The sequence below is a fragment of the Equus przewalskii genome, chromosome 9 (assembly GCF_037783145.1).
Source record: "Equus przewalskii isolate Varuska chromosome 9, EquPr2, whole genome shotgun sequence".
In the NCBI taxonomy this organism is placed as follows: Eukaryota; Metazoa; Chordata; class Mammalia; order Perissodactyla; family Equidae; genus Equus; species Equus przewalskii.
This window is the reverse complement of record NC_091839.1, coordinates 77,479,535-77,502,579: the sequence shown is the minus strand read 5'-3', so window position 1 is coordinate 77,502,579 and position 23,045 is coordinate 77,479,535. Positions and strand designations below refer to the sequence as shown.

The following is a 23,045-nucleotide window of genomic DNA, read 5'->3' as shown; positions in this document are numbered from 1 at the left end:
CTTACTTAGAATTCTCAGTTGAGAATATGACTCTTAAAACCATGAAAGAAGATGAGGTTGCCCGAAGCAAAGATCCTTAGACAGGGTTTGGTGGAACACTATGTGCAACGTGCAATGAGAAGAAAGATAAATCAGCCAAGAACGCAAGTAAGGAGAAACGTCATAAAAATGGAAATTTCAAGGCCATCATTCAAGCAAAGGGAGAGAACAATTCAAAATGAGAAAATACTCAACAACATCCATATATTGTTGTTATGGATACTCAGCAGGACAAGGACAGGGGAGAAGGACCAACTTTCGAGGGGATGACAGTAAGCACAAAGCCAGAGAACAGAAGTTGGGTAGTGAGAAAACCCAGGCAGTGGACACAACTCCCTCTTTCCCAAAAGTTTGATGGTAAAGGAAAAAGAAAGAGTAATACAATCAAAGAAAGATTTTTTTTCATGACAGGGAAGATCTTACCATATAAAGGAATAACGAAGTGAAAATAGTCAAAAGAGACTATCTCTAGGAGTTAAATAAAATGAGATAAAATCAGCAGTCCAATAAAGAATATAAGATTGGTGATTTTAATTTCTCACTCTCTGGTCTTAAAATATTCATGCAATAAAAAGGTAACTTTGGAGGTTACCAATTATAATCAGAGTAAAATCAATGCCGCAAAGTGTCCTGCCACTGATCCCAACTTTTTAGATTGATCAAATATTAATTTGCTGTTACTCAAATTTGTAAAATATGATTAAAAGTATTAACTTGGCATTAGAGTTGTCATAAGGGATAAAACTGAACACAATTACTCAAAACATTACATTTAAATAGCAACGCAAACAAATATAAAAGGGGAGTCATACACTTAACATTTGTCACAATGCTAGAAAGACTAGAATTGAAAAGTATACTTACAATACAAATTATTTTAAGTTTCTTAATAGAGTTCTTCTTAACAGGTTCTTCCATTGATAAAGACAGCATAGAATCCATTATTCTGTTAACTAGATAAACCTGTTTTACTAGAAGACTACAGTATTCCTTCCTTTTGCTAGTCTGGCAGAGAAACTGTACGAGTTACATGGGTGGGGCTGACTTTTTTAAATGTTTAGGAAGGTCACAGCTCTTCAGTGATTGGGCAATCGAGAGAGAGGAAAAAAATTGTAGTGACAATAGTGTTGAGAGATGAAAGTTCATTTCCGGTACACTGTAGACAATCTTGCCCTCTTCACAGTTTATACTAAATACTAATCAAAATATATGTAAAAAGAATGCTACAATAATCAAATTTTAATACAATCTGATCATTTATTTTCTTTAAAAATAACCCAAAACAAAAGGCCTTGTTACAGAAATTCCAGGGAGTTTCTACATTTATATAAACTTCATGTCACAGTTGAAAACCAACATATTAAAAATGTGCTTTAACCATAGCAGGAATTCCAACTCTGTTGAACCTATATAAAGTACTTAATTATGTGATAATTATGTCTTGTTTTTTACATTGTTCATAATTTGATATGTTTTTATATGCATTATGTCATGTCAAACTTAACAATATCCGTTATAAACATTTCAGCCCTATTTTGTAAATGAGTAAAGTAAGGCTCTGATTATTTGACGTTAAGTGATGGGACTCACCTGTCCCAAGTCACATAGTTACCAGACGCCAGAGGTAGAACTAGAACTCAAGTCTTCTAACTCCCCAAACCCAAGGAAACTTTCACTAACCAATTAAACTCTCTCTTTTTATATATATATATTGACCACAGCATCCTGATGCAAGTCCTTCATGCAGCCAAGGGGTTACAGGTTTATGATGAAAGAAGCTAAATAAATAGCACTGTGGTCAAAGAGTGCTACAGTAAATCGTGGGCATTAAGCTCTTCTAGTTGAAATGACCCTGAGGCAGAAATTCTCAAAGCTTGATCCCAGAGAACATCAGTCCTTTGATAACCTCTTTGGTCAAATGAAGCTCAAGAACTCTTTTCTAACGTAAAGATTGTAAAAACCCTATAGGCTGCAGTCCACTCTTTGGAAAATACTTTTCTAAACTATTCCAACCCTAAAAGCAGAGGAAAGAAAGAGGATAAGAATCCATCCTAATATACAATGACTCATAAGTGTTAAGGATATTTCTGAAAATCACATCAAACCCCTTTTTCTGTGAAGTCCACTCCTGTAAGGAAACATCTTCAGCATAAGAACCACGTTTCCTTTCATCGCTGTGAGGGTTTGAGTCCTCTTTCCCCATCACTCTCTCGGTCCAGGACATCCCCACTTCACCACTTCCACCCACAGGCCTCACTAGTGGAAACATCTGCATTAGTGGCTGTAACAGAAGGAATTAGTTTTCAAACTAGAAGATACCACCAAGATCGTCTAATCCAGGGTCTTGCAGACTTCTTCTGTGGACCACAATGGATTACCAGGACTTTAAAATCCAGAAATGAACCAAAACGTATTTGAATACCTTTGACAAGTGGTTCTCAGCACAAGATAAACTTAGAAGCAGCCAAAGTAGGTTTTTAATTTTATCTTTTTAAATTCTGAAGCCCAGGCTCCACTTCAATTGAATCAGAATCTTCCGGAGTTTGGGCTAAGACATCAGTGCTTTTGATATGGGATTTTATATGCAGCCAAGGGGTTTTATACGTATCCAAGGTCAGTGTAAACACTTTGCTTTGAGCAGTGAATACACTTTTGAATTCTCTTCTGCAACCATTCACTCTGGCTTCTAATCAAACTTGGTCATTTTGCAGATAAGGCCACAGGACCCAAGGGGCCGGATCACTTGCCCAAGATCACCTTGGTTAGTGACAGCGCAGAAGTCAGATTCCACCAGGTCCTCAGATTCCCTCTTCAGGGTGTTTTGTTGTTATTGTCATTGTTGACTCAAACTGAATGTGTAAAAGGAAGATCAAGCCTACATCACAATTTGCCTCAAAATTAGGAGATTCCTAGGATCCATGGCTTTTATCTCAACATCTGACATTTGCTTTCCATTTTTCTGGGCTTCAGGGTTCTAATTGCCTCTCTGCCCTTAGGACAATCTATCTCATCTGCTGGACGCTCGTTCACAGCACTCCTGCTGTTATCTTCCCCTCTGTGGTGGTTAGCTTTGCGTGTTGACTTGGCTAGGCCATAGCAACCAGTTATTTAATCAAACACTAATCTAGGGTGGTGTTGTGATGGTATTTTGTAGACGGGTAACATCCACAATCAGTTGACATTAAGTAAAAGACATTACCCTCACTAATGTGAGTGGGCCTCATCCAACCAGTTGAAGGCCTTGAGAACAAAATGAGTTTAACCAGAGAAGAAGAAATTCGCCTCAAGACCAGGGCATTAACCTGTGTTTACAGCCTGCCAGCCAGCCCTGCCCTATAAATTTCCATCTTGCTAGCCACCACAGTCAAGTGAGCCAATTCATTCCCCTCCCACCCCCTCCTCCTCCTCTCTCTATCCCTGTTCTTTTTTTCTGGAGAACCCTGACTGATACACCTTTTAAACATCTTCTCACAGTTTTCCTTCTTTTTAAGACTTTGCCTCATTTATGACCTCTCCCCCTTATTTTGACCTCCAGGATCTGTTCTCTCGGTTTCTGACTGTCTTGTTGATTTTTAACTTCTTTTTAACTCAACATCAAAGTCTTCTTTATTTTTAAGGTGATCTCAGATTATCTCTAAATTACTAACTTTTAAATATTATAAGGGGGAAATATCTTAGTCCTTCGGCTCCTGAAGTGAGTAAACCTCAGAGAATCTACCCAGGGCATGTACAGGTAGGTAGAGCAGAGAGGTTGGCCTTGCCCAACATCTAGTCATAACCAGTCTCTAGTTATATTTTCTGCTATAGCAACTCCCCTAACTGAACCCTAAACCTCAACCTCTTTCGATCTCTCAAGTCTTAGAAACTTATTCCTAACAGTTCACCTGGGCAGTGGACACCAGCCAAATCCACACCTTCCACGCAACTTAGACATTGGAATAGACTGTCTCAGTCATCCAGATCTGAACCTACACTTCCTAAGTTGCTTGAACTTAGAAGCCTCTCTCTTCTTTTCCCTTCAGCTTCAGAACAATCGGCACCTTCTGGGTTCTGAACGCCTCACTCTGCATATTCTGATGCTTAATGGCCTAGAATGTGCTCTGAAAGGCAGCTGCCCTCACATCCCTCATCAATCATAAACATTTTTCACATTCTACAAGGTCCCTGTGTCCACAGCATTCTAAGAACTTTCCTAAAATCACAGGAAACCCACGAGCTGTAGTCCCGGGAAGGGCCCAGAGGCCTGTTGATATCAACTTCCTTAAGTCTCATAAACCTGTTCATTCTGGTTCTGGCACTAGAGCCTGGATGGTTTTTGCACAAGCCAGACTGGGAAAGTCCACAGAAACTTGATCCATGGAGTGGGGTGGTAAGGGGAAGCAGACACCAGGCTCAGGTCCAGCAGCAAGAAGGAGCCCATCAAGGCAGGGAGACCTCAAATAACATAACAGCAGGGATAGGTGGGCAGGTGGCCAACTTCAAGGAGGGCCCACCAGGAGGAAAAGGCAGAAAAACCCACAGGGAGAGGGTGAGCATGCCGTGAGCAGAAAGCTAACCACGTAGGCCGTTGGTATAGGAAGGACAGACGCTAGTCCCTGGCAATGGGAGATCCAACACTGGAGCTGAATCCAGAACCAGCTGTCTAGGTGGGACTGGTGTTAGCAACGCCAAAGCAAGGCTGAGAGGCAATGGGATACAAGAGAGGACAAGGCAAATGTCAGCATTGACTATGGGACCCAAGTCCTTGGAACTGAAACATCAGTAAAGTGGCTGAGTTCCCAGACATCCACGCAAGGGCTATGATAAAGTAGAATCAATGCTCATGAACTGATATCAGTATTTTGCAGTACCTATGGTGGGAAAAGACATTTTCCAAAATGAAACACACACAATCTCATGACTGATCAGCACAGATGAACATTTATAATCAACTTGGTGATAGGGAACATTAATTTTGAATCTCAATTAAACAAAATGTTATCCCTCAACCTTGGGGAAAAACAAGAGTCCCATTCTTGTTATCCATGTCCCATATTACTATAAAAAAAATATACTCTATTATTATACTATTTTGAATTTTATCAATAAAAGTTTGTGAAAATTTCTTTCCTCTCTTGTAAGTGCACACATCTTTGATTTCATATGCAAACCTACATATTATCTTTGGTTTTGCCCCTCAGCCCACAAAGCTCAAATATTTCCTAACTGACCCTTTGCAGTATTGCTGATCCCCGATCTACACCCTAATTCTTCCAGGCCTCAAAGCCTGGCACTAATGTACTGAACCAGAGAAATCTCTGCCAGCTTGTCACTTGAACCACTGGTTACTACAACTGATGATTCAGAAAGTCAGAAACCTGATTTGACACTTTCTGTGGTGTTGCAATTGTTTTCTACTGGACAGCTGTCATTTCTCAGGGTGTCCCTGGGGCCTGGAGGACTGCTTCTCTAACTTTGCCTCACGCGCACAAATCTGCCCTACTGAAACTGAGAACAAAGAGGTTAAAAATTCTTCCCCAGAGCCAAAATTCTGAGATAATCTTTGCTAACTACAGCTGTGCATATTCAGCATCATCAACTGTTGTTTAAAACTAACCAGGTCTTCCTGTCTCTCCTTAGTATATGAGTGAGCTGTCTTCTCCAGAAATTCAAGGTCCAGATGTTAACCTTCAGCCTCACAATGCTGAACACACGCTGGTGTGAAGACGCCAACCAGCAAGGCCACACTCTCCCCTTCCCTACCTAAAACCCCAGATAAAAACCCTCACAGTTTTCCCTTTGAGGAGGTGGATCTGAGTTTTAGCTCCTAATCCTCGTCTGGCTGCCTTTCAGTAATAACAAACCTTCTTTCCTTGCCACAAGCCTGATGTTACATTTCAGTTATTGGCCCTACTGTGCGATGAGTAAATGAACCTGTGTTTGTGTTAGGCAACAATTTGGCAAGCCAGACAGGAGGCTCTTTGCCCACGGCTCTGCGGCCCCAGACCAACTGGGATTTCCTGGGTAGCAGTCCAGCAGCTGCCTAGGTGATTTGCCCTAGGGACTGTCCCCAGTACTTTCTGTCTGACCCAGCACCACTAGCCCTGGACACACGTTTCTTGTGACAAGGAAACAAATTCTAGATTTGTTTGTTTGTTTGTTTGTTTTTGCTTCTGGTGAGTTGAAGGGCTCATATGTGGAGCAGGGTAAGTCACCTTGGGGTAAATTCCCAAGTAAAATCCCTCTGCCTGGGGATTCAAAAAGATTTTTGGGTCTATCTTGTTTAGGCGCCATCTCCTGAGGGAAAGAATAGTAAAGGACTGTGCAGTATCTGGTGGACTAGTCTCTGTTTTGCTTGTGTGTGTGTGTATCTGTGTGCCTGCAATTACTGTTCTGTGTTTCAAGAAATGGGGTAATTTCAGTTTACCCAAACTGATGTATTTGCTTATGCAATTGGAAAAAGCCAGCTATAAAATTAAACAACCAATGGGAAGCCTATTTTAATCTTTTCAGGATTCTAAATGAAATCAGGAATACTTACTGCCTCTTTAAAAGAAAAGAACTAAATAATTAAACATGCCAGATTGAGTGAACCATGCTAGTGAAACAAAACCTCTCACAATGGAATGCAGTCTTTGATTAATACTGATAAAAAAATGACAAGCAATAGGATATAGTGGAGCATATGGGGAAGCCACTTGGGTTAAAACTAATCTGGCCTGACCTTGTGTTTCCAAAAGGGCATGACGTGGCCTATTGAGCATGCATTGTATATCTGCTTAAATATTTACCATGTCCCAAAGGCAAGAACAATACCCTTAAAGACAAGGATGGAATTTCCTCCACATTGGCATTTCCTTAAGCAAAAGCATCTCTCCCTAAACTAAACTAAGGATTAAATTGCTGACCTGCTGTGCTCACCTTGTGACCATCCACTTTGTAACCACCAACCTGCTCTGTTCACTGAACTGCTGTGCCGGCAAGGCAATGTCATGACTATTGTAAAAGGGACATTCCTATCATACGTGATGTATGCTCTTTGACAGTGTATATAACCACGCTGCACACCTCACTGCTTTAGAGCGCTCCCTTCCTTTGTGAAAGGACTCTCCTGGGCGATACGGTCTTGAGGGGTGGCTCATAATAAATTCATCCCAATTTTGATTTATGGATGGGTTGTGGATTATTTGCATTGACATTTCTTGGTGTATTCACAGCAGGATTTCAGTGAAAGCCACTGGAGATCACTCAGAATCTACATTGAACCGGCGCTTGGTATCACAGAGGCCCATTGAGCCCCCCTGGGTCACTGCATTCTTCAGGTGACACCAGTAAGCTCTCCTGAAACCCAAACCTCCTTATTTTAAGTTGACATTCCAAGAGTTTATATGAGCTGTTTAAGGTCTTGAGACTAGAAAATTTGAGGGGTACCGGTACGTTTCCTAAGTGAAGAGAAACCTAGGAGTTATTTCCCAGGCCAGGGGAGCTTAGGAGAAGCTTGGAGTGAACTGAGTTGATTGTCCTTTTAATTCAGCTTTAAAATTGAAAATATCTGCATTTATAAAGTCTGGACAAACTGCTTGATAGAGAAATGAGAGTCTGAACTTGCTCAGCTCCGAAGAAAAGGGACATCCACTCCTCCAGGCCAAAAGGCATTCTCAGGCGACTGAGAACCTTGTGGGAGTGTCAGAGGATCAATGCTCGTGGTCCCACAGGGAACTCCACTATCATTCACATTAATTAATTAAAGGCTTGTCCAAGGGAGCACATATAAGAGCTGGTTGCTCACACGCTCTGAGCCCCCATGGCCATTTTAGACGGCCAGCAAGAGAAACCAAGAAACGTAAGAGAGTGTTTATGACATTTCTTTAGGGAGTAACACTCAGAAGCGGCACACTTTTGACCTACGATGCTGTCCTTAGAAATTGTTCAGACTTTATAATAAAAATAAAATAAAATAGAATGGGAAAATAGGCTTGTAAAGCCTGCCAACCCCCGCACTGGAACTCCAGCTGGTTTCATGTACAATGCACACAGAAACAATGCTTGCAAGTCTTTAACAAAACAGGAAACCTTAATTAAGGATGACTTAGGTCTTAAATGGCCAAAGTGGGGAATGTTTGACCTGTCAAAACCACTGTATTTGTACACATAAGCTGAAAAAGCAGACTATAAAACTAAAACAAAACAAGTGGGAAGCTTATTACAATTGGCAATTAGAGGCTTCAAAATATAATAATGATAAAATGACTTCTTTACAGTCAGAGACTGCCTCTGAATTAAGGAAAGATAAGAAGTCAGAAGCTGTCCCACCCCCTTTATCTCTTCCATCTCCTCCACCACTGCTTTGGCGCCTCAGAGCTCAGCTCTTTCTTCTTCTCCCTCAACACCCTTATATCCTTTCCTTTACGAACTTCCATACCCCAACGTGTCCACTCTGCTTCCTCCTCCTCCTCCTCCTTCTCATCCACCTCCTCCTCCACCCCTAGAGAAAACAAGAAGTAACTCTCAGGGAGCAGATACTGAAAGTCCTGAAGTTATAGTCTCCCTTTAAGGAGAAACCTGTTACCGGTAGAGGTAAGCCTGTTCTTGTGTATACTCCCTAGACCAGAACAGAACTTAAGAATTTAATGAAGGACTTCTCCAACTCTTTGCAGGATCCTTTAAGGTTTGCTCAAGAATTTCATTTAATTATTGGAACATATGCACCAGGATATTCAGATTTTTATCAGCTTGTGCATTTGCTGGTGTCTGAGAGCAGAGCAAAGGAATGCATAAAAGAGGCAAATTGGAGAGATCCCCTGGAGGATTTCCACAAGCATGAGCCTCATGACCTTGAGGAGTGTAGAGATATTGCTCAAGACTTATATAAAGCCATTCCTGTAATTTTTCCCAGGAAAATAGATTGGGCCAAAGTCCATCAATACAAGCATAGCCCTGAAGAATCTCTGATTATTGTGAAGGGCTTGAGAAAACCTTCAAACAGCACTCTGGAATGGCTCCCAAAAGTTTTCAGGATCATCAAAATGATCCAACTTTAAATTCAATTTTCTTAGAAGGATTAGACGAGGAATTAGCAAACTTAATTAAGAGACATGAATTGGCTTGGACTTTAACGCACAATAGTGCTCTCGTCGCTACTGCAGATGAACTACTAAAACCTTACAGAGAAAAGAAAAAGCCACTAAGGTTACGAGTATACGCTTGCAACAGCTTAGTGGCCCAAGAAAAGCCATCCTTTTAAAATCTAACCAAAAATGAAGTGACCATGCCTGTTACTATTGCAAAAAGCCTGGTCACTTCAACCGAGATTGCCAGGAACTCAAATGGGATTTACGGCATGACGACAATAAACAGGAAACAGGAATAGGGATGCTCCAGGTTTACCAGAGGGCGCTTCCCCTCCTCCTCACAAATACCTTAGAGGAAACTGAGATAACTATCAAAGGGGAAACTTCAAAGGCCCTTGTAGATACCAGGGCTACATTATCTGTCCTCACCCCTACCTTTATCCACTGCCCTCTCCCTTGGAGTAAACAGACAGTTCAAAACGTAGGGTTTTCAAATTTTCCAATGCAGGTTTTTAAATCCAAACCAATAATTTTTCAATTAGGAATCATCACAGGAAAACATATGTTTCTCATGGTTAAATGTGCTCCAACTCACTTGATTGGACGAGATCTTCTAGAAGCATATAATGCCCATATTGCCTTTTCACAAAAGGGTGAAATGGTTTTACATTTAGAAAATCAAGATGCTGATCAAAATGTAGTTACTGAAAGGTTGATGATTGTGAAATCAATGACTCAAATAGAAGAGAAAACTGATGACCTATTGATACAAGTGCCTACAGAATTATGGTCATCATTCTCTTCATCTATTGGGAAAATTAATTCGGCCACTGCTATTAAGGTGACTGAGGACAACTCTAAGCCTCCACCTAATATTTGGCAATATCCACTTAACCAGAGACATTAAATGGGATAAGGCCTATCATAAGGAATTTCTTGAAAAGGGACTTACATTTCCTTGTACCAGTCCCTGTAATACATCTATATTGCCAGTAAAAATGCCTAATAGGAAGGGCTGGAGATTTGTTCAAAATGTGAGAGCTATAAATAACATTGTGATTCCCCAACATCCTGTGGTTCCAAACCCATACACTTTGCCCTTCCAACTAACAGCTGCTATTTCTCAGTCACTGATTTATGCAGTGCCTTCTTTAGCATTCCTGTAGAAAAGAATAGTCGATATCTTTTTGCCTTCATGTGAGAAGATCACCAGTATACCTGGACAGTTATGCCACAGGCTATACTGAAAGCCCCAATTACTTTTCCCACTACTCAAGGCTGATTTAGCTAATACAGAATTCCCTAACGACTCCACTTTAATTCAATATGTGGATGCTCTGCTCTTGTGTTCAAAGACTAAGTTGGATTCTCAGAAGGACACAATTTATCTGTTAGAACAGTTAGCATCTAAGGGCCATAAAGTGTCCAAGGACAAACTACAACTTTGCCTGCCTATTGTAAAGTATCAAGGGCACTTAATATCTAAGGAAGGACTGTTGATTGATTCTGAAAGGATTAAAGAAATCTTGGCTTTTTCTCTGCTAAGACCAAGAAACAATTAAGGAGATTGCTAGGACTAACTGGATATTATAGGAACTGGGTACCTAACTTCTCACTTTTTGCCCAACCTTTATATACACTACCAACGTCTGACCAGCCTGATTTAATTGGATGGACACCAGAAGGAGAGAAGGCAGTAACTATCTTAAAGTCTATTTTGGCTCAAGCGCCAGCCTCAGGACACCCTAAGTACAGCATGCCATTTTTCCTCTTTGTACACGAAGATAGAGGAAATGCCTTAGGTATCTTAACTCAAAAACATGGAGATCAACATCAACCTACAGGGTATTTTAGTCAGCAGTTAGATTCCATGGCAAAAGGGCTTCTGCCTCATATGAGAGCCATTTCAGCAGCAGCCCTTATGCAAGCCCTCTTACGTGAGACCACGGAAGAAATAGTGATGGGGTTTCCTTCAACTATCTATGTTCCTCACTCAGTTGACTCTCTCCTAAATTTTCATCACACTCAGCATTACCCTGTGAGCCAACTAGCCTCCTATGAAGTTCTGTTGCTCTCTGCACCTAATATTACCTTAGCCTGATGTAATAATCTTAACCCTGCCACTTTACTTCCAGTGTCACAGGAGGAAGATGCCCATGACTGAATCTTATTAACTGATTACCTACTTACTCCTAGGAATGATGTGCAAGAAACTCTCATTGATAATGCTAATCTAATTTGGTTTACAGATGGGTCTTACTTAAAGGATGAACAAGGACATTATCAGGCTGGATACGCAGTAACATCCTCAGTGGACATACTGAGAGTTCTTATTTACCAGTGATAAATTCAGCACAGCGAGCCAAATTAATTGGTTTAACTCGAGTTTGTCAATTGGCCAGAGACCAGGTAGCAAATATCTACAGTGACAGCTGTTATGCTTTTGGAGCAGCACGTGACTTCAGAATGCTGTGGAAACGAGGGTTTTTAACCTCTTCAGGTCAACCTACAAAGAATGGGAAACAGGTTGCAGAATTATTAAATTCTATACAACTACCAAGACAACTAGCAATTATTAAAATACCAGGGCATTCCATATCTGGTACTTTGGAAGCTAAAGGAAACCAACTTGCTGATACAACTGCTAAACAAGCAGTCTTGAAAGCTTGCCCTATCCAGCCTCAAGAATGTCTGCTGCTTCCTATTAACTCTGCTAACCCAGTAAAAGACTTCCTTATACAGGCTCAAGAAACTGCCATGGAAGAAGAGAAACAGTTATGGCAACAAAAAGGGGGAATTTTTGACACCCCCTCACAGATGTGGTTCAGGCCCAATAAGAAACCCATAGTACCTATTGGAGCACAATTGCCACTGCTGCAGCATATACACCAATTAATCCATTGGGCACCTGAAAAGATGATTTTATGGGGAAAACAATACTTTTGGAAAATTTCTCCAACTGTGGCACATAAAGCCTGTACTTGTTGTGTTATATGCCCAAACTATAAGCTAGGGAAAGCACCTCATGGGTCACAAGGCCACTTTCCCCTTCCTAAGGGACCCTTTGAGGTATGGCAATTGGACTTTGCCCAAATGCCACCATCTCAAGGATAAAGCTCTATTCGGTAACGATCTGTATGTTTTCACCTTGGGTTGAGGGCTTTCCTTGCAGAAGGGCCACAGCTCTAACAGTAGGTAAATTACTATTGGAAAGAATAATTCCTATTTGGGGAATTCCTACTGAGTCACATAGTGACCAAGGAACTCATTTCACTGGACAAATAATCAAATTTATTTGAAACATTCAGCCAATAATGCAGCATCTCCACTGCATTTACCATACCCAGTCCCCAGGATTGGTGGAAACAACTAATGGCACAATCAAAACTCAATTGGCAAAGGTTTCAGAAGCATTTAATCTCATATGGCCAAAAGCTCTTCCACCAGTGCTCCTCAATCTTAGATTCACACCCTTGGGTAAACAGTGGCTGTCTCCTTTTGAAATAATAACTGGACGGCAATTAGACAAATGAATGTATGAACAAACTTTACTTAAAGGAGATATTTCACATTATTGTCAAGGTCTCATTGAGGCACTTAAAAGAAATAAGAGGTTGGTAGCTGATTATTTTCACAGTGAGTTCTGGGAGATGAAGAACTCAAGGACCAAGGATTACAACCTGAAGATTTTGTTTATTGAGAAAGACACCAGATAAAGAACTCTTTGGAGCCCCACTGAAAAGGACCATATCAGGTACTTTTAACCAACCCATGTGCTGCAAAGTCAAAAGGTGTAGACTCATAGATTCACATTTCTCATTTGAAAAAATGCTTCTCTACCTGAAGGGGTTTCAACTCCAGTCTCTGACACCCAACTTTGACTGCCCAAGGTGAGCATCTCCAAACCAGGATAAGAAGACGACATCTGCTGTAGATGGCTGTCACAAGACTCCAGACCAGACCTGTATTCCTAACCTTACATCTCCTCATTTAAACCCTTGTAATGTTTCAACTTTATGTAATTGCTACAATAATCAATTTCTAGGTCGTCTTACCTTTTTCCTACCCCAATACTTTACTCCCCCAACTTTATAAGAAGATTAGAAGCCAATTAAAAAAACTTTTAATTATCTACAAAAGCGCCATTGAAGATTTTCCTGATACTACGTTTGTTTCTCCAGTCCACATCTAAATGGGCCTCTGATGGCAACATTTTTCTGAAATGGGCACATTCCTTTGTTACACACAAAAATAAGTCCAATTGTTGGATATGTGTCCAACTTCTACTTTTTAGCACCTCTGGGTTGCCTTGGTGGGTCTCTCCCTTTCAAGGCACAGAGTGGAAAGCTCTAAAGAAATTTATCATGAAGGAAAGATCTAGTTCCAATGTTTGCAGTTCATCTGATATTACTAATTATGATCCTGAACATGGCCAGCAGCCCATACTATTAATTACACAGGGCATGGCTACTCTTTTTGTGTTACTCAGACCATCCACCTATCCAAACAAGTAACAAATAAACAAAAGAAACCAGATATTACAGTGAGAACTGTGGAAGGTTCCACACTAATTTGGGGATGGATATATTTGGCTTACTCCTAGCCATGGATCTTTAAACACACCAGCACCTTCATGTTGGGAACCAAGAAATCATTCCAAACAAAATCTACTAGATTATACTCAAAATATGGGTTGTATATCCCCCGAGTCATGTCAGAATACTATCATACTTAAAGAAGGTGATTGATTTAGAACAGACTGGTCTTGAAGACCTGGCATTTATTAGGTAGTTCCTAATGGAACTCAGTGGTTATATGCAACAAACCTCTGGCATTGGCTATCACCTGGATGGCTAGGGCACTGCACCCTAGGCTTCTCTTGACTACAAGGAACGATTCGCCCTGAGCCAACATCTGTTGCCAATCTCCCCTCCCTAAGGTCAGATGGGCTTGTTCAGTGTTCCACTGGTATGACCACCTAGTGGCTAGATTTTTTCCTTCCTTGGTGCTACAAGATGTCATATCACATATAGAAGATATGACTAAATTTACTCAACAAGCCCTTAATGATAGTCAAGCAGGAATAGCTTTATTAAATACTGAAATGTCTTTAATGAGAAAGGCTGTTTTCAAAGTAGTATGGCCTTAGATACTCTAACAGCAACCCAAGATGGTACATGTACAATCATTCAAACTGAATGCTGTGTTGTTATGCCTGATGAATCTTCCAATGTGTCACCTCTGCTAAAGCACGTGAAAAAACAGATGAATGCCTTACATGATCCTACACCCAGTCTTGATTTGTTTGGTTGGCTCCCTTCAGGTGTCCGTTCCCATTCTTGATCTGGATTGCCATTTCAATTGCTTCTTGGAATTCTTGTAATAGTCACAGTATTCAAACTAATTGCTGCTTTCTTTACTCAGTGTTGTAAAACTGGCATGCGACCTAGAGTAATGATTGCTCAGCGACTTGAGATGGTGGATTGATCTTACAATCCTGGACAAATTTCCTTTTCTGATAAGGACTATGTCTAAGAACTCATTTTTAAAATAATCTTTTCAAATATTGAATTACTATCATTACTGTACTAGTTCTGTAATTGTAAACAATGTAAACATAAGGAGTCATAGAAAGGCACATGTACAATGTTTGTGCAACAATCTAAAATTAATCAGAAAACCTATGAAATGCTTCCTCTGTTAATATATATATACCTCTATGCTTGTCCACTATATCAGATTATTTCCTCCAAATGTGGACAACTGGGTAAATAAATAACATAAAAGCCTAGCACCAAGGGACATGATGGACCCAGGGCAGGCAACAACCACCCAGGTACCGAGGGACAATATTTTGAGCATCAATGCTTTCTATCAAAAGATTATAGATAAAAGGGGTAAAATGATAAATAAATGACAAGCAGTAGGATATATTGAAGTATATGAGGAAGCCATTTGGGTTAAAACTAATCTGGCCTGACCTTGTTTTTCCAAAAGGGCCTGACCTGGCCTGTTAAGCACGCATTATATATCTGCTTTAAATATTTACCATGTCCCAAAGACAAGAACAATGCCCTTAAAGATAAGGATCTAGCTGCCCCCACATCAGCATTTCCTAAAGCTAAGAATCTCTCCCTAAACTAATGGTTAATTCCTGACCTGCTATGCTCACCTTGTGACCACCCACCTTGTGACCACTGACCTGCTGTGTTCACCAAATTGCTTTGCCAGCAAAGTAATCTTGTGACCATTGTAAAAGGGACACTCCTATCATATGTGATGCATGTTCTTTGATGGTATATAACCATCCTGTACACCTCACTTCTTTGGAGCGCTCCCTTCCTTTGTGAAAGGGCTCTCCTGAGATATATGGTCCTGAGGGTTGGCCCATAATAAACTCACCCCAATTGTGATTTAAAGATTGGTTATTGATTATTTGCATTGACAATGTGCAAAAAGTTCTAAAAGACAAAGTGATTTCAAAAAGAGCTCTAAAAAGGATCCTTACAGCAAAAAGAAAAAGATCTTTAGTAAATCTCTTTGGATACCTGAACAGGTGTATTTGCCAGAAAAACAGTTTGGACCCAACTGTTCTCTGGAGTTTTGTACCTGAGACCTGGTTAAAAATGTGAAGATCTCTGTTTGTGTCTATCTGTCTCTATATGTATTTGTCTGCCTCCAGATGACATAATTTCTAAAAGAACTCTATTTAATTGGCTTGGAGTAAGCACTTTTATAGGTTATTTCTAAATATAATAGGAACTAGCCCAGATGTCTTTCAAGTTAACTTGATACAAAATGATCTTTGGTAAATGAAAGCTTAATTAAGTGTCTTGGTTTTGAAATTGAAATAAATATGATTTCAGAGTTATCAACATTGGATATGATAAAAACATGTTATCTCTGTTACAAAATTTGTCAGCAAAATATAATAGCTGATTTTGTCTGATGTCTCATGAGAGTTTTGTAGACAATCTAACTGTAATTATTGGGAACAAGTAAACTAAATAAATGTGAAAAGGAGGAAAGTTTTGGGGAGAAATTTTTAACAATAATTAGGTGTTATAGTGTACGTACTTAATTCACTAACTGCTCTAATGTCACATGAAGTTTTTGAGAGTGATCAAAACATAATTGTTGGAAACAAATTATTTATTTGTTCATTTATTTATTTATTATTTTAGGGGAAGATTGGACCTAAGCTAACAACTATTGCCAATCTTCCTCCTTTTTTTTCCTTCCTCTTCCAAAGCCCCAGGACATAGCTATGTATAGTTGCAAGTTCTTCTGGTTCTTCTGTGTAAGCCACCACCACAGCATGGCTACTGACAGACAAGTGGTGTGGTTCCATGCCCGGGAACCAAACCCAGGCCGCTGAAGCGGAGCATGCTGAACTTTAACCACTAGGTCATCAGGGCTGCCTCTAAAAATAATTTAAATAGATAAAAATGGGTAAAAGTTTTTGGGTACAATAATTATGATTTATGGTATAGATGCTTGAAAAATAGCTTCCAAAATCTTTTTGATAATGAGGAACTTTAGAGTTTTACTAAATTAAGTTAAATAATAAAAGTTTATGGGTATCTAAGTCATTTCAAAACAACATAAAATATTAAAAATTGATTACCAGGCATAGATTTGTCTGCCTTTGGTTTCTTATCTCAGAGAAACTAAAAGATGTTTAGGCTTTATTGATAAACATGTTTTGTGCATGCTGGGAAATTTTGTATGAGAAAATGTATTTCTAAAAAGTCTTTATATAAGAAAAGTAAAATATATGTTTTCAGTAAAGAAGATATAAAAAATAGAGATGTTTTTGTTTGTTTTGTTAAGAATGATAAATTTGTCCTAAAGTACTAGGAAAGAAAAAAAGAGAAGAAGGCATGGGACAAATTCTGAATGTCAAAAGTAAGTGACAGAAGGTCTGTGGAGCTAAAACTCTGAGGAGTTTTGTGCATGGTCAACTTGGCTGAGATTAAAATGACTTCAATTAAATGAATAAGTTTCAATGTCAAAAGCAAGCTGGTACAAAATTAGATTTGGCTTTCTCTCTTAAAAAGATAGTTTTCTTGAACTTTTGGTCTGCTCTGGATAAAGAGGTTATAAAACATTTTTCTTCAGCTTTGAGTAAGTTTACCTAAAAGACAGAAAATCTATGTTTTGTTAAAATAATTTCTTATGTTCAAAGAGACTGAGGTCTCTCTATTAAGGTTTGTTTTTTGTTTGTTTTGTTTTTTTACTGTTTTAACTCTTTGTTTGCCTTTGACATTTTTTGTTGTCACTGTGATTGAATGGATAACTAAGCATTGTTTCCTATTGACCAAGTGTTTTAAAACCTTTTGATATTTTTGACAAACTTCTCCCAAAATTAGTCTTTCTTTTGACTTAAAAGAGAACTCTAAAATTTCCAATCAGCCTTGAGACTCCTAAAAAAAATGTGTTCTCTCTTTCTACAAAAAGGAAGATATTAAATTAATTAAACTTATTTGGTATGTTAAATTACATAGAAAACATTACCAAATAAATAATAATAAGCCTTCCTAGTTTATACTGCATAGATAAATGTTATTAATATAATTTTTTTTAATTATATAACATTCCAAAAATTCTGATCTGTCCTGGTTTTCAGTCGTAACTCTGGTTACTATCTCAAAGTGTTATATGTTACAGAAAAAAATAGTGTCTTAGTTGCCATTTTTGAGTGTTTTGTTATTTGTAGATAGTTGTTTTGCTCTGATGTTTGTGCAAATATGTTTCATCTTCAAAGAGATTCACAGAAAGGACTCTGACACTTGCTCTAGAATGCAGGTTTCTGATAAACTTTCAGATTATAAAACTGAGCTGGGTAAAAAATCCCAGAACTCTAGAGGAAGAACTGATAACCTCATAAAACTACTAACAAAAGATCAAAAATTGATTACATGGAACTAAGTAAATTGATGAGGATGATTATAATGTTTATGACTTTTCATTTGAAATACAGCTGATGTTTTAACACTTTTTTGATGAAGATTAGCCCTGAGATAACATCTTCTGCCAATTCTCCTCTTTTTTGCTGAGATAGAATGGCCCCAAGCTAATATCCGTGCCCATCTTCCTCTTCTTTCTATGTAGGACACCTGCCACAGCATGGCTTAACAAGGTGTTATAGATTCTAACAACCTTATAGATATAACTTTGTATGTGATGAAAATCTTTCTCTATATGCAGCATTGCAGAAATAGCTATTACCTCAAAGGAAGCCTTGCCCCTGAAATAATGGTACTTTGGATGCTGTTATTCTATTCAGAGTAACAAATGATAACTGAGTACCACTAAGGCCCAGAGTTTCTGCCAGGTGTCAGGAGATGCAAGAATGTTGCTTCTGTATCTAGTCTAAAGAGCTTCAGTCTGGCAGAAGAAACAAACATTTTCAACCATAATACAGTGTGATATGTGCTATACTAGTGGTATGAATGAAATACCAGGGACATAGAGGAAGAAATCATAAACTTTTCTAAGAGTATTCAGAAAAGTACTTGTGTTAGAGTGTAGGGCTGCCAAACAAGGTACCCGAGACTGGGGGGCTTAAACAACAGAGATTTATTTTCTCACAATTCTTTTTCTTATTTTTTGAGGAAGATTAGCCTGAGATAACATCTGCTGCCAATCCTCCACTTTTTGTTGAGGAAGACTGGCCCTGAGCTAACATCCGTGCCCATCTTCCTCTACTTTATCTGTGGGACACCTGCCACAGCATGGCTCACCAAGTGGTGCCATGTCCACACCCAGGATCCAAACCAGCGAACCCAGGGCCGCTGAAGCGGAACATGCGCACATAACCGCTGCGCCACCAGGCTGGCCCCTACTTTCTCACAATTCTGAAGGCTAGAAGTCCAAGATCAAGTTGCTGGCAGGGTAAGTTTCTTTGAAGGCATCTCTCCTGGACTTGCAGATAGCTGTCTTCTCCTGTGCCTTCACACAATTGTCTCTCTGTGTACATGTCTGTGTCTCTGTCTGCGTTACAATCTTCTCTTCTCATAAGGAAACCAGCCATATTGGATTAGGGCCCACCCTAATGACCTCATTTTAACATAATTACCTCTTTAAAGATCCTATTTCCAAATACAGTCACATTCTGAAGTGCTGGGAGTTAGAACTTAAACACATGAGATTTGGGGCAACAAGTCAGCCCATAACAGTATCTTAAGAGGTACCACTTCTAAGAAATATTAAGTGACTTCAAAAGTAACTCAGGCATTATTTCTGAGTAGCGGCATTGTGAGTCCCATCACCCAAGTCAATTGCATTTACAGCAGTCTTTGCCAATGTTTCATGCACTTGCATGGACAGGCTTCAAGGGAAAGTCTGTGGCCACACGAAATCATGCACAAACTTTGTGTGTGTGTATGCATATGCATATGAATCTGTATGTATTTGTTTTCTATATAGCTTACATCAGTCTCCAAGGTAAAGAACTAAACCTTCTAAGAAACAACCCTTTTAAGGTTATATAAAACATGACCTATACAACATACCTACATAAAATAAAATACGTTTAACCTGAATATAATCATGAGAAATGAGAAAAATCCAAATTGAGGGAATTCTGCAAAAAACTCTCCTGGAATCTTCAAAAATGTCAATTTTATGAAAACTAGGGGAAACAAAGGGTTAGTGAAACATTCTGATTAAAGTAGACTATAGAAACCTAACAACTAAATGCAGTGCAAGACCCAGTGATTGTATCCTGGGTGGAAGGAAAAAATGATAAGTGAAGGACGTTATTGGGACACTTGAGGAAATGTGAGTATGGACATATTTTAGATAACATTATTGTATTGATGCTAAATTTCCTGAGTGTGATGAGTGTACTGTTGTTATGCAAGTTAGGTCTACATTCGTGACTTTCTGAAGGAATACAGTGAAGCATTTAAGGGTGAAACTCTGACATCTGTAAATGATCCTCAAATAGTTTGCATAGAGATAATTAGATTGGTAGAGAGTGGGAGAGGGACGGAGAGGAGAGAGAGAAAGAAAGAGACAGAGAGAAATAGCAAATGTGGTAAAATATTTAAAATGTATATTGATTGTAAAATTCTTACAACTTTTCTCTAGGTTTAACTTTTTTTCAAAATAAAAAGTTACAGGAAAAAGTAGTCTTTCTGAGGAAGTTAACGGAGGACGCGTTCTTCTGCATCCCCAAATAAGGGAGTAAATGGAAGAAGAGGAAGACGCGAAACCGAGCAACCAGAGACGCATAGAGGACAGAGCAAAGGAGAACCACCAGGATGCCACCCCTGCACACAGGCCAAGAGGTGGCTCAGGGAGCAGCCAATCTGACTGGCAGCCGGGGGCAGAGGTTCCAGGAAGGATGTCCCCTCGAGCAAGACGAAACACTTCCAGAGAGGAGATTAATATCTCAGGCAGAGGTTTCTGGATGGAGTAGTGATGGGCACATTCAGAATTAAGCAAAGGAAAAACATGAGACAATTATTAACTCCGAAGACAAAACAAAAGGCTATACAGAAAAGGAAAGTGTAATCACAATGCACTGTGTTACTAAAGTATAAATAACAGCTATAGAGGCAGAACAATGTAAATACTCTATCTAACCAACAAATTCTGATACATAAGTAGGATGGAGAAGGAAAGTTGACGGGTCTTCAGGAACACTAAGCAATCATCTTCCATAGTAAGAAGTCAATATATAACACCTAAAACTGAACTAGCAAGAAACAGTTGGCCCAAGGACCACAGGTAAAGCAAAACACTTCTGTCAGACATCACATCCCAAGAGTTTAGAGATTACCTTCCAGAAGTCAAGGACAAAGACCACACCTCTTTTTTGGTCAAAGTTAAGTTCTTTCGGTACAGCATCACACAATACTCATTACTGTGCAACCACTCCTGTCCCCATCCTGGCCCTCCATCACATACACAAACACTAACATGGTTAGATGATGTTCCTTTACAGGGGTTCCCAGAACAGCTCCCCAGTAACATCCTTCCAGCCTCAGAACTATCAGGATACTTTCCCTTTGACCTACCCATGCATAAACAAAGTGTGAATGTCCCCTCCAAAGGTCTTACCCCTGAGACAAGGACTTTCTCCCTCTTTTCAATTTATCTTGGAGTTCTCCACATCACCTGAACTCTGCTGATGGGCCCAGCTGTCTTAGAGAGAGAAGGAGTTAAAGAAAGCGCATAAGTTAGCCAGACCTACCGATTATAGATCGCTTCCTCTATGCCTGGTATGGACTGGATTCTTTAAGCACATTCTCCTTTCCTTCCCACAGGAATTGACAGTTTTGCAGTTGGTAAAATTGAAGCTTCAAGAGATTAAAGGGCTTGGCACACAGTTAAGTGGGAAGCGTCAGGATGGGAACCTAGGCTATTTAATACCAGAGTCCATTTGTTCGTGTGTGTGTCTGTAATTACAACTACATACATAGATTCAGGTCATTCAGCAAGCTTGACACAGGTGCTTATCAGAGTCGTCCAGTCTTTGTGTCATCTCCAGTCCATCTGCAGACCCTATCTCTAGCCCTTACCTTGGGGAGACAGTTCTCATGTTAGTTCACTTTACTCCTCACTCTAAAATCCAGAAAGCGCTGGCTTCCAGTATTCCTGATCTCCAGTGAAGCAAGGACCCATATCCCCACCTCCATCCCTTACCCCCACCATGCCATCCCCAAGCAATGGCTCACTCCCCAGGACTAGGGCAAAGTCCTCAAAAACCACTGAACCCTGATCCCTAGCCAGTGGGATTTTTATGGTCTTGGCCAATGGGATTTTCACTTCTTTGATGATTCTACAAGATAACTTCTTATCTGATTGTTACATGGAACCCAGCTTACTCTCCACAGCTTCCTTTACACTTTCAGTGTCCTTCCACTCATTTATTCATTTATTTATTTATGACACTACATTATAATTTGGAACAGAAAACATGAAGACAGAGATGATGCCCTTATGTTGCTCGCATGCTGATGGCATCTGCTGAGTTCTTCCCTACCCTCGACTCTCATCTTCCAAAGCCCCTAAGCTGCTTCATCTCCATCCTCAGCATCTAGGGTTTCCAGCTTCCTATCAGAATTGTGACACCCTATTCCTTAGGGAAGTAGGTACATCCTCTGAGCCTCAAATGTGGCCCAATATTTCTTCTAAACCAAGTGGTTTATTTTTCTTTCTTGTAGCTCACTTCATTATTTACAAGCCCAAAGCAATCGTCTCATTAGCCGCTGACTCAGACTCCCCATCCTGGCTTTCAGGGTCCTCCAGTTCTGAGTGCCGTCTACCCTGCCTCCCTCTCCAGGCTGATCCAACTCTTTGTCAAGAGTCTGGCTCTAACCACGATCTAAATATAATCAGCCTTTTCCACAGAGACCTACGGGATGCTCTCACCTTGTAGTGGACTTTCTGGGCACCTCCATCTCCCTTGTCTTTACTTGTCTCCTGAACTTCTGACTTAGTTCCAGTTCCCAGCACTAAGCCTCCACCTTGAGCCAACTGAGTTGCACTCATTTGACCCTTAGCACACTTCCTTAAGTGAGCAAAATTCCCCTTTGCTCCATCTGCTGTTAGCTGCTCCAGGTAATTTTTCTTCCCGCTGAGAGCTTAGTCATTTTTGAGGAAAGCCATCTCCAACCAGTCCTCTTCTTATCTGCTCTTTTCTTATTCTAGTGAACATTGTAGTTTGGTTTGACACTTTCTGCTGAGGAAATTATATACCATTTTACAGGAATTCCACGATAAGGATTCAGGGGACTATTTTAACAGAACAGACTGACTATTGGTTATGGCACACAGAACTAACAGGACCATCTCTTTCTTGTCACTGAGCATTGGTTTGGAAGAATCCACCTTTCCTATGCAAATATTTCAAGGGAACTGCTAGCTTTCTTTTTATTTCTTGCAAATGTGATTTCTTTATTCTTACTTTATCTTTAGTAAATTTTTTTATTTTTAAATAAT

The 23,045-nt window shown here is 39.8% G+C and overlaps 1 protein-coding gene across 12 annotated transcripts in view; it reads right to left on the bottom strand.

Moving 5' to 3' along the window:
- Window positions 1-23,045, bottom strand: part of LOC103544232 (ectonucleotide pyrophosphatase/phosphodiesterase family member 3-like) — a 112,718-nt gene that overhangs the window by 76,845 nt on the left and 12,828 nt on the right. For 2 of the 12 annotated variants that reach the window (XR_011522120.1, XM_070557167.1), the window contains exon 1: window positions 904-1,057. The exons of 9 other annotated variants lie outside the window; for them this stretch is intronic. Coding sequence is in view for 1 of the 3 variants with exons in the window: in XM_070557167.1 (XP_070413268.1) it covers window positions 904-981 (78 nt within the window). In the remaining 2 variants the exon portion in view is untranslated. Of the gene's footprint in view, window positions 1-903; window positions 1,063-23,045 lie in introns of those variants that run through there. One more of the 12 variants, XM_070557169.1, reaches the window with a different exon arrangement.